The 13,141-nt window shown below is 43.4% G+C and overlaps 1 protein-coding gene across 5 annotated transcripts in view; it reads left to right on the top strand.

The window, feature by feature from the left end:
• The window catches only part of LOC105035569 (transportin-1), a 71,065-nt gene that overhangs the window by 49,150 nt on the left and 8,774 nt on the right, over positions 1-13,141 (top strand). For all 5 annotated transcript variants that reach the window (XM_073250438.1, XM_073250437.1, XM_073250439.1 and 2 more), the window contains one exon: positions 12,268-12,375. In XM_073250438.1, the coding sequence (XP_073106539.1) occupies positions 12,268-12,375 (108 nt within the window). The remainder of the gene's footprint in view (positions 1-12,267; positions 12,376-13,141) is intronic.

Raw genomic sequence — 13,141 nt, forward strand, 5'->3', positions numbered from 1 at the left:
GTTGCTCAAGGTTTGCAATCTTGGTGCTGGGTATCGTATTGCTGTGTTACCAATTTGGTATGGTACGGTCGATATGATACAATATGCAATCTGTACTGTAACAGTTTTAGAACGATTTTTCTCATTTTTTTTAATCTTGGTATGCTTTGGTATGGGTCAATAGATCTTGATACAGGTTGGTAGACCTTAGTTCAGGTCAGTATATTTTGGTGCACCTCAGTACGCTTTGGTGCAGGATGGTATGGGGTCTTTATGGACCTGAATATGAGTTTCATACCGGTTTCAACCCAGTATGGTATAGGGCAGTATGGTAGTCCATGTTCTTGCTAGTTGAAGCCTAATGTTTCATGTAGGTTAGGTTCTGTTGGGACAATTGGACCTGCTCCCCCCGATTCACGGTCGGCCATCCGAATGTGTCGGTATCCTGTGGAGAACCATCAAAGCCAGACCGCTGAACGAGTTCTGATTCAACTATGATATCTATAAGGTTCATTATCTGACTTTCTATCTGCGACAAGAATACGGGCATCTGACTATCAGTCGGTACACCGACGGACAGTCGGTAATTCCCAATCGACTTTTCTGATGGATCCAAGTCAACCATAACGACTCGATCGACTTCATAATCGATGCCTCATCAGTATATTAGAGGCACCAATTGATGGTTAGTCGGTATATTACAAGCATTGATATACAGTCGGTACATCCACATCACCGACACAGTCGGTATATCAGAAACCGCTAGCACAAAGAGCGCATAATGGCTATTTACCACGATTATTAGTGGACATTAAATGTCTACTCCATGATTACATAATGCCGGGAGCGGGACCTCATGTGCCAAACCGTTATAGACAATTGCACCTAAATTGCTTATATAAAGGGAAGGTAAGGGAACAGGAAGGGTAAGATACTTTTGGGCTAATATTCTGTCGAAATCTACTTTCAATTATTCTATTCACTACCCACTGATTTAGGCATCAGAGGGTCTTCGTCGGACACAACTTCGGTCAGTGTGGACTTGTTTTGCAGGTTGCTTGTCATCGGACATAGGCCATCGTTCCACTCAACGATAGCGATGGTCTCCTTCCCCCTCTTGCTACCATAGTGACAGGAAGGAGAAGAGGCCACGCACGCCCTCAACTTTCTCATCCAGTTTTTCGGAGGATTCTACCCCTGCATTCTCCCAACAACGGTGGCTTAACGACTATGAATATAAGTTCAGGAAAATCGACGCCGACTCGCCCAGCTTCTGGTGGATGGCCAAGGGTCCTCCAATGACCTTAGTATCCACACTGCTCTACCCTTCTCCCGGTGCATTTTAGATGAACCGATTCTGACTCGATTTAAGATGCCACAGATGGAGCCTTATGACGGCTCCACCGACCTCGTCGATCACTTGGAGAGCTATAATGCTTTCATGATGATTCAGGGGGCAACCAACGTCCTCCTATGTCTTGGCTTCCCGGCTACTATTCGAAAAGATGTTCGAGCCTGATATTTTGGGCTCTAGTTGGGAAGCATTCATTCTTTTGAGTAGTTGGAGCAATCATTTGTGGCCCACTTCTGCACCAGCAGGAGGATGCCACGAATGTCCGACAGTCTCTTCTCCATCAAGCAGAATGAAGGAGAGACTCAGAGAAGCTTCGTGGTGCGTTTCAACACCGCCACACTTGAGGTCCGGGACTTCAATGAAGATATGGCCATTTCAGCCATGAAGAAGAATCTGAGAGGATCCAGGTTTATATATTCCTTGGATGAGACCCTCCTTCGGATATATACTGAACTTCTTGAGCGTGCGTATAAATATATACGCGTAGACGAAGGTGCTACTAACTGGCGCCAATCAGAAGGAAAAAGGTCAGAAGAAAAAGAAACAAAAGAGTGGAGCTCTGGCTGAACCAAGTCGAACATCACATAGCAAAGGAGCTTCACCTCACCAATGGAGTCCAAGATCGAATAATTTCGATTCCAGGTTGACTCCTACACTCCTCTCTGTCCCTTGTGCATAGATTCTAATGGAGATCGAGGGAGAAAAGTACCTCCCCCACCAATGAAAGCACCATCGAGGAGCTGCGACAAGTACTGTTGGTTCCATCGTGATCATGATCACGACATCGAGCAGTGTATTTAACTCAGGAACGAAATAGAAGTCATGATTAGACGAGATTTGAAAAGTTTTGATGTGATCGTCCGACTCAACCTCTTGTTGATGTACAATTCAGCATCAACCAGAGCAAGCAAATGACAATCGACCAATAACGAGAGTCATCAACATGATTTTTGGATGATCAAGAGATTGGGGGGCAAACTTCGAAGAAGAGTTGTTGAAAAAGCAACGACATGATAATGTAATCTCTTTTTTGGATGATGTTCGAAGAGCACAAACTTCTCATGATGATGCTGTTGTCGTCTCGACGATGATAGCAAATTATGATGTAAAATGAATTCTTATAGATAATGGAAGCTCTATAGACGTGTTATTCTACTCTGCTTTCTCTGAAATATGACTACCAACTGATCGACTCAGAAGAATCTCTATGTTTTTAGTCGGCTTTACTGGAGATGCAGTCATTGTGGAGGGTGAAATTATTTTTTCTCTGACTGCAGGAATCGACCCACAATAAAGCATCGTTCTCTTAACGTTCATAATTGTCCGAGTTCCTTTGGCTTACAATGTCATACTCGGACGATCAGGACTCAACGCGTTGAGAGCGGTTGTTTCGACTTACCATCTTCTTGTCCGATTCCCAACAAAGAGTGGAATCGGAGAGATGCGAGGGGATCAACAACTGGCCCGATGCTGCTTCATGGTTTCAGCCGAAGGTAGCAAGCCTGAAGACCCTCTGTTGATTGACAAACTAGACCAGAAGGATAATGAAGAAAGGGGAGAGTCGGTTGAACAACTGATTTTGATCCCACTTAGAGAGGATGACCCAACTAAAACTATTCAGATCGGATCACAGCTACCTGAGTCGGAGCGAAAGCAACTGGTAGAACTACTGAGAGCCAACGTCGATGTTTTTGCTTGGTCGGCAGCAGACATACCTGGGATTCCTTCAGAAATAATAACTTACCGGTTAAACGTCGATCCAAAAGTTAAATTGGTGAGACAGAAAAAAAGATCTTTTGTGTTGGAGAGACAGAAGGTTATCGACGAAGAAGTGGACAAATTTTTTGCGACAGGTTTCATCAGAGAAGCAATTATCTGGATTGGCTAGCCAACGTTGTGATGGTAAGAAAAGCCAACGAAAAATGGAGAATCTTCATCGATTACAATTTGAACGAAGTATGTCCGAAGGATAGCTTCCCTCTATCGACGATCGATTAATTAGTCGATGCAACATCGGGGCATAGACTCTCGAGTTTCATGGACGTCTTCTCGGGATATAATTATATGAAATGGCACCCGAAGATGAGAACACAGCCTTCACAATCAACAAAGGTATTTACTGCTATAAGGTGGTGCCATTCGATTTGAAAAATATCGCAGTGACTTATCAATGGTTGGTCAACAAGGTGTCTAAGGCACAAATCGGACGTAACATGGAGGTTTATATTGACGATATGCTGGTGAAAAGTGTCGAAACTCGTGATCATGTCTGAGACTTAGAAGAAGCCTTTGACACACTTCGACAACATCGGATGAAGTTGAATTCGACCAAGTGCGCATTCGGGATGACTGCCGAAAAATTCTTCGGATTTCTCGTATCGCAATGGGGAATCGAGACTAACTTGGAAAAAATAAAGGCTATTATTGACATGAAGCATCCTAGTTTCAAGAAAGAGATACAGCAACAAAATGGAAGGATTGCTGCACTCAGCCGATTCATTTCGAAGTTGGCAGAAAGGTGTCTGCCCTTCATGACCTTGCAGCAAACGAAAGATTTCTCATGGTCGGATGAATGTCGACAGTCCTTCGAAGATCTAAAAAAATACTTGATGTCTCCCCCACCACTTACAAAACTAAAAGAGAGGGAAGTGTTGTATCTCTACTTAGCAACTTTTTCGGAAGCAGTTAGCTCGGTTCTTATCCGAAAGGATAAAAATCGGATTCAACGATCAATATACTACACCTACAAAGTACTTCACAATGCTTAGATCAGATATTCGAAGGCAGAGAAAATGATCTACGCTCTGATCATATCAACTCAGCATCTCCGACCATACTTCCAAGCTCACTTGGTGGTCATCTTGACAGACCAACCTTTGAAGATGATCTTACATCGACCAGATACCTCTGGTCGGATGGCAAAGTGGGCGATCAAATTCAGTGAATTCGACATATAGTATCGTCCATGACCATCAATGAAGGCTCAAGTTTTGGCTGATTTTATTGTCAAGTGTACTGTACCCGATGACAGATCTGAACACAAATCTGACAACAAGTCAGAGCAAGTTGAGAATCTAAAGGCCGAACTTGAATCGGTATGGGTGCTACATGTTGATGGAGCATCCAGTGCCCAAGGAAGTGGAGCCAGCCTCATCCTTACCAACTCCAAAGGGACTGTGACTGAATATGTCCTTCGGTTCAACTTCAAAGCATCCAATAATTGAGCCGAATATGAAGTATTGCTGGCCAGCTTGAAGATTGCTAAAGAACTTGGCATAGACAACTTGAAGGTTTTCACCGACTCACAACTAATCATCGGATATGTCAAAGGTGAATTTGAAACCCGACCCGATCATGATGAAGTACTTTCAAAAAGTGAGGGATTTTGTTCAAACCTTCAAATATTTCGAGATCTCCCACATCTCAAGAAGTGAAAATGCACGTGCCGATGCACTTTTTTGACTAGCGACTACTTTCAATCTATTCGGCCCAATATTTGTCGAATATCTTGAACAACTGAGTATCGACAAGGTCGATGAAGTGCTACAAATAAATGATGAACCAAGCTGGATGGATCCGATTATTCAATACTTAATCGATGGTACTTTTCTTAAAAATTCCTTAGAAGCCAAACGACTAAGGTGGGCTTCACAGTATGTCTTGATGAATGGACAGCTGTACAAAAGGTCGTTCTCTCTTCCTCTACTTAAATGTTTGAGACTTTCCGAAGCCGACTATGCTCTCTGAGAAGTTTATGAAGGGATTTGCAGAAATCACTTGGGGGCAAATCATTGGCTTATAAAGTTCTATGACTGGGGTATTACTGGTCCACCATGAAGAAAGATGCAGCTGAGCTTATTCAGAGATGCGAGGTATGTCAGAAGTATGCCAACATACAGCATTAACCGACCAGTCAGTTGGCATTGATCATTGCACTATGGTCATTCACACAATGGGGAATTGACATTCTTGGCTTCTTTCCTCCAGCGACTGGTCAGAGGAAGTTTGTGGTGGTTGCCGTGGATTATTTCACCAAATAGATGGAAGCTGAACTCCTGACGCAAATCACTGAAGGCAAGATGGAAGATTTCATTTAGAACTCTATCATATGCAGATTCAGATTGCCACACATCATTATCGATCGTCGACAATTCGACAATCAAAACTTTAGAGAATTTTGTATAAAACTTCATATCACGCACAAACTCACCTCTGTCGGCCATCCGCAATCAAATGATGAAGTGGAGGTGACAAATCAAATGATCCTACGTGGACTCAAGACTCGACTGAATGAGGCCAAGGGCTTATGGGTAGAAGAGCTATATCCTATCTTATTGGGCTTATCGAATGACTCGCATTCCAATGGGAGAGTCACCATTCAACCTTACATATGGAATGGAAGCAGTAATCTCATTGGAGATCGGATTGCTGTCAATGAGGGCCGAACGGTATGTAGAGCCAAGCAACTCTGATTGTCGAAGAGCCGACTTGGACGTGCTATCAGAGGTTCGGTAGCAAGCTCAGATAAGAATGGCCGCATATCGACAAAACATGGTCGGATATTCTAATGTGAAGGTCAAATTGAAGGTCTTCCATTCTGGAGACTTGGTTCTGAGGAAAACAGAAGTTTTAAAACCCTTGGATCAAGAAAAACTATCTCCAAACTGGGAAGGCCCCTGCAGGATGTCCGAAACCCTTCGTCCTGGTGCTTATTGACTAGAAACCCTCGATGGAACGACTGTCCCTTGAATGTGGAATGCGGATAATCTGAGAATATATTATCAATGAAGTTATCTACATGTATAACCTATTTGAAATGATATGATCGGGTTTCTACGTTCCTTGAATACTCGACTATCTACAAATATAATGTCTGATTGACGATTTATTGACAAACATACATACCGACCCAATCCCGATCGGATGACTGTACATGCCGACTCCGGTCGGTCGACTCTACATATCAACATCGGGTGAACAACTATATATGCCGACTCAACTACAGTTGATCGGAATAATAAGCCGACTCGATTTTGGTTAAGCGAAAAATATACCGACTCGACTTCAATTGATCGAAGGATATTCGGCTAGCCCCCGTATACCAGATATTTGGAAAAATTCATGCCTATAGTTGGCTGATACCTGACTAACAGGCAAATCCTATGACTCCAACTATCGATTATTAGTCGACATATCGATTGATAGTCGGTGGCCAATTGATATTCGTCTACATTGGTAACAATTATCTATGACAAACGATGCATTCAAGAAGTTTAATATATAAAAAAGTTGCCTTCGTTCATTTATCAATAAAGGATTACAAAATCAGACTAAGATCTGGTTACAAAAAGAATAGTCGGACTATAGCTCGATAACAAAAATAAAGATCTAAGACATCTATGCCAACTGCTGTTGCTTGGTCTCCTCAGCTGCTGCATCGGTCACCGCTGCAGCTTTGGTCTCCTGGCCTTCAACATTAGCCGGTTCTACTTCGATCGATGCAGGTACGCTTCTTCAGTCGGAGCAGCTGCTTCGTCGGTCGGCTCCACTTCTACCACCGCGACAATGATGATGTTCAGATCCAGATCAGGATAAAGACTCCCGACAACATCTCTACCATCTTCATACTTGACCCAGCAAGGTGCATTGCCACCCTCGAGGATTTTATTCTTGAAGTCTTCAGACTTCTTGTAGTCCTCGACGGCCTATTTCTGCGCCCGACTGAGAGCCTCTCGAGCTGACTTCGCCTCCTCCTTTGCCGAGGCCGACTCTGCATCGGCTAGTGCCAATCAAGCTTCGGTGGTCCGATGCCTCTCTCGTTCTCCCTCCAGTTCCTCAATACAACCATCACGTTCCCTTCGGAGCCGACTGATCGTGTGCTTCTTCCTCTTGATTTGCTCCTCTTGGGACGTGGCTGACTGCCGAGCCGACTCTAACTCGGCTCTAGCCGACTCCAACTCAGTTTTCATACGAAAGATCTCCTGATATTTCTCCTCCCGTTCTATTGCCGCTTGAAGATGTTCGACGGCAGCAGCTTTGTCGGCATTCGCGATCGCAACCTTATCAGCCCACGACCGACGGAGGTCCGTGATCACCCTGTACCCTCTCTCTAGTGTTGACATATCATGCATCATTGAAAAGAAGAGTTAAAAAAAAAGAGAGCAAGTATAAGAAAGGCAGATGGAGGATGGAGTATCAACTTACGTTAAGGATCGTCGGGTAATACGACGAGAACATGTCGGACACGGTTCGACTCTTCCTGTTCTCCCTGTCAATTCGGAGAAGTGCAGCCTCCAGAAGCCGCCTAGCCAACTTTGGGTTTGCCAAAGCTAACTCACCAGCGGGAATCCGAATATCGAAAAGCTCCGTGAAGTTCATCGAAGCCCCATCGTTAGTGGAAACTACTGGTGTCTTCTCGCATTCCTATGTGGACGACTGATCTGCGGGAACCACCATCCATTCGGGTGTGGATGGCACCTGAGATATGGCCGGCTCTATGTTGACCGGCTCTGGTTCGGGCATGGGTGGCGCCTGAGATACCATCGGTCCCCGTCGATCGGCTCTGGATCGGTAACCACGACAACGTCGTCATCACTTGGTTGCCTAGTCGGCGAGCGAACTTCGACTGGTGGTAGAGCTGTTAGAGCGAACAAGGCAATTATCTCTTCGACGATGGCTTCAGGGACGACCACGATGATGTGTCGGGCCGAACCTTCTTCGGCGCACGAGAGGGACCCGTACTGGCAGTGGGCCTCTTCTTGGCGATGAATCGTTGGACCTCATCTGCCAAAGGTTGCGTCGAAAGTTGCATAGCTGCAAGTAGAAAATAACAATTTAGTTACAAATTTGAAGTCAGATAAAAAAATGAAAAATCAACTATGTTATACCTACGGCAAGCGTCGAACTAAGTTCGGTGTCATAAAGAGTCTACTCTGTCAACAGTTTTCGTTGCTGAGGGATTTTTATGTCTTTCAGTCGGAGGAAGTCTTTTTGATCGACGGCATCGATTCGGCTGAGATCATTCAGGCTCACTCTCGAATTTTCTCAGGTGGAAGGAAAGCCCCAAGCCAACGAAGAAGAAATAAAGAAAAATTGAGTCTTCCAATCATGGATGGAAGATGGAAGGTCGGTAATGAAGGACAGACCCCTCGGACTGAAGAACCACCAACCCTCAGCCTTCGGATGTGGGTGAAGAACAAAGAAAGCATGAAAGAGGGATGGTCTGGGATTAGTCGGAATCATATGACACAACAAGGCAAAGGTAATGAGGAGCCGAATAGAATTCAGAGCAAGCTGGGTTGGGCAGAGTCGGTAATAGTCCAAAATATTTCGATCGAACTTCGGAATCGAAAATGGAAGGCCAGCTCGAAAGTTCTCAACACAGAAAGCAACTTGATTCGAAGGAGAAATCATCCGATCGCCGAATCAGGCGCAGACAGCCAAAATTGCTACGGGATGCGATACTGTTTTCGGAGGCGAATGACTGTGGACTCGACCAGAGAGGAAACCTCTACTGTCGGGCTCGAAAGGGAACCGCTAACCGAACCAGCCGATCGACTACCTCGAGAAGGACTAGGGGCTTTATCTACAGGTCTGTCCTTATCTATCCTAGTCTTACCCTTGGCTTTCCTACTGCTACTTGCCATTGATAATGGCGGAAGGAAAATTTAAAAGGAAGCAGGAAAGTGAAAGGAAGGAGGAAGACCTAATCTAAAAGCTAAGAAAACCTGAGGGACCACGAAGACACGGGGAAGAAGAAGATGGCTCTAGAACTTTCGACTTCCACTGAAACTCAACGATACTTTTGACACCCACAGAGATCGCTTGGGCTCTTAGAATTACGGCAGAAGGTCCAAATGAGGGAAGAAAGCGACCTTATATATATAGGATCTGTCGACAGTCGAGATAGGCTCATTTGAATCGAGATTATCCCCGATCCTGACATGTGGCTACGTTTGAACCGATCGTCGTTCGGACGTTTCGACGCACCTATCGCTAGATTGAGACACGTGGGCACAATCCGCGTGAATTGATAGGAGCCAACAACCGTCGAACACGTGGCAGCTCCCGACCGGCTGAAATCAAATCAAATCAGATCATTCCATCGTCCGGTCGACTGCAGCATTAAATAACCGTCTCCTCAAATTGACATCCCAATGATCATTGTACGATCATCGAAACGACAAAACAACTAGAGACCTTTCGATTTTCGAGGGGATTATTAATGTCTGCGGCCAAAACGATCGTAAAATCGGGGCTTGAAATGACACGTGGAGACTCCCTTCGTCCAATGTGTCAAGCCACGTGTCGTCAAGCCATGTGTCAAGCCACCTTGGACTTGGGAATCGGGGGCAACTGTTGGGGCAATCGGATCTGCTCTCGATTCACGGTCAGCCATCCGAATATGTGTTGGTACCCTGTGGAGAATCGTCAAAGCTGGACCACTGAACGAGTTCTGGTTCAACTATGATATCTACAGGGCTCATCATCCGACTTTCTATCTGCGACAAAGACACGGGCATCTGACTATCAATCGGTACGTCGACAGACAGTCGGTAATTCCCAATCGACTTCCCTGGTGGATCCAAGTCAACCATAAGACTCGATCGACTTTATAACCGATGGTCAGTCGGTATATCAGAGTCATCAATCGATGGTTAGTCGGTATATTACAAGCACTGACATATAGTCGGTACGCCCACATCACTGACACAGTCGGTATATCAGAAACCGCTAGCGTAAAGAGCACGTAACGGCTACTTACCATGATTATTAGTGGGCATTAACTATCCACTCCACGATCATATAATGCCGGAATAAGCGGGACCCCACGTGCCAAACCGTTACAGACAATTACACCCAAATTGCTTATATAAAGGGGAGGTAAGGGAACAGAATGGGTAAGACACTTCTGGACTGATATTCTGCCGAAATCTACTTTCAACTATCCTATTCACCATTCTTCGCTGACTTAGACATTGGAGGGTCTTCGCCGAATACAACTCCGGTCAGTGTGGACTTGTTTTGCAGGTTGTTCATCACCGGACTCAGGCGCACTCGGGGATTGGCCGCAACAGGTTCTGTAATTGGGAAACAATCTTTTAGTCATTTGTTATGACATGACCGACTACAAAATAGTTCTTTATGAGTTAGGTAGTACTGTATTTTAACGAGTTGGAGCCTTAACATTTTCTCCCCTTGATGAAGTTATTTTGGTTTATTTGTGGTCAGCAAGGACTCACATAATGTCTGGTTGATTTGAATTAGAAAAATTCCACTAAGTTGGTTGCTTTCATTAGCTTGTAGTTTCTCCATTTTCCCTGACACAGGCGATCACACCATACAATGAACAAAACTTTTTTCTTTTGATTTTGTAGTCATGCCCCACCTTTAGTTTTAGTATCCCTGACATGAACTATGATGGAAAGAGCCTTCTATTAGCAGGGACTCTGATGGCATAGATCCAAATCCATCCAGATCTAACTTGAGATTTAGATTGGGTTGTGTTTTGGTTGAGAACTCAAGCAACTGAATCTAACCTGAGCAGATTCTGACAAACTCAACCCTACCAAATTAATATTGGATAGATGTTAGTATGTTCATGCCATTGTTTGTAAAATGTATCATATTCTATGTCTAACCCATCCCCCTGAAGTGTAATTTAATGCTGAGCACATGTTCTATTAATTTCTTTATATTGTATTTGATTGTTGCTTCAAAATCATGGATGATTTTCTCTTTCCCATTTTTCAATTTTTGATAAAATGCAAGCCCTGAGTTTTTTTGGCATCTCATTATTTATCTCTTGGTTATTTTAAATTATAGAATTGAGAATGAAACTCTATTAATATGGGGCCCTTGAGCCCCTGCTGAATTACATGATAGAATACAGATTATGTTCAACTAGAGGAATATGTAGTTGGATCACCATTGGGTTCGAGAGGTCAGGTTTCATGTTAGGTTGGGTTAGGTTAAAATTAGATGCATCAATGGTCTGGCAGCATTTGGGTCAGTTCATAACTGGATCCCTTCTACGTGAGTTGGATAGCCAAAGGCAGAGTGGCCTTCCTTCTTCTTCTTTTTTTCTTTCTGAAATGAATGAATTCAGATGTCTTCCCTAGTTGCCAATGAGGGAAGCCTGCTCATAATCTTTCATAAATATCACAAATTGGTGATAGAGTTATATATATGCAGATACATTGATGGTCATTGTAAATTATGTGAATGTAAATATAACCTATGACCTATGCCGCATGTATGCATTCAGCTATTGCTGTTCATTTGTAGATTCATTGGCTTATTGCAACATGTCATAACTATTAATCACATTATAGGGCAAAACAATTTGTGATGGATATGGTTATTAAATTTAGAGTGCATCTCCCTGATGGTTCGAACTAGCGGTGGTGATTGCCAAGGCAATTCTTTGGTGATATAGTATGAGCCATGAGAATATCAATTGGTAGTCACTAGGCATGCCAAAGTAGTGGATGGTTTGATGATCTGATCAACATGGACAGCATCGACCGTTAAGCATGGAGACTTCTGTTGGATACTTGGATTGTTCATTGATGTAGTCATTTTGCTGGAGGAATTCATACATATGCATATTGTTAACAGAGATCCAGTTCTCTGAGTTGATTTATTGCACCAGTTTGCCTTTAAACTCTGACCCTCCTTTGTAACTTTCTTCTGGAAGGGGCAAAAAAAAAGACCTCCAAAACTGTACTAACAATGAATATTTCTCCGTGGGTTTGCAAAGGAGAATGCATTAACCATTTGTGGTGTTAAGCATGTTTAAATTTAATAACTTATGTCATTTAATATTTTGCAAAGGAGAATGCATTAACTATTCATGGAGTTAAGAATGTTTACATTTAATAACCTATGTCATTTAATATCAGTCACCCTGATATTTGATGCTTTACATGCAGGTTGATCATGTTGCTGCTGGTGTCCAATATGATAGAGAATTCATCATCTGCTCCTTGGACCTACTGTCAGGGCTTGCTGAAGGCCTCGGCAGTGGGATAGAGAGCCTGGTATTTATTTTCCTTTAGATTTGTGAACCACATTGATTTGTGAACCTGAAGCATGCTTTAGAAGAGGCCCAACTGGATTTTTGATTTGGGCTGAGCAAACATATTGGTCTCAGATGTGGTGTTTCAGGTTGCTTCATCTTTGGAATTGTGGACTGTCCAACCTGAACTCAATCCATATTATTTCAGTCAAAGGACCTTAATAGACCAACTGGAATTCGTTCACAATGATGCTCCTGATCTCCTCTGTATTTCATGATTACCTGTACATATGTGAAAATTATGATCATATTTTCAGTATGTCATCTCCTGTTGTTTTGTCTATTCTGATTGCTAGAAGCCATTATTTTGGAAGCTTATTTACTTCATATTACACTTGAAGCCATGACTTGGGCCAATCTGATTCATGGAGCCTCAGGTGAAACTGAGTTGTGTCTGGGTTGAAGTTATGGAATTGACTGAGGTTTCAGTATGCGTCAAGCTTGAAGTAATGTCTAGTTGCTATCTCATTGGTTCCCAGGGTCCGTCCTATCCAAGGAGCAGCACCCTTTGGGCCTTATTTGTTCACGAGGAGGTGCTACTATCTTATTTTGAATACATGTATCATGTGCTTTAGAATCTCTCCCAATCTTCTTTTTTAAGCCAGTCTGGATTACAGCCCTAAATTTAGAAAGATAAATATGATTCCACCAATTAGTGTGGTTGCTAATAATATAGCCAACGAGCCCTACCCTGTCTAGTTTGGATAGTGTGATATATTAAGATATGG

This window comes from Elaeis guineensis, unplaced genomic scaffold (assembly GCF_000442705.2).
Source record: "Elaeis guineensis isolate ETL-2024a unplaced genomic scaffold, EG11 Super_Scaffold_32645, whole genome shotgun sequence".
Classification (NCBI taxonomy): Eukaryota; Viridiplantae; Streptophyta; class Magnoliopsida; order Arecales; family Arecaceae; genus Elaeis; species Elaeis guineensis.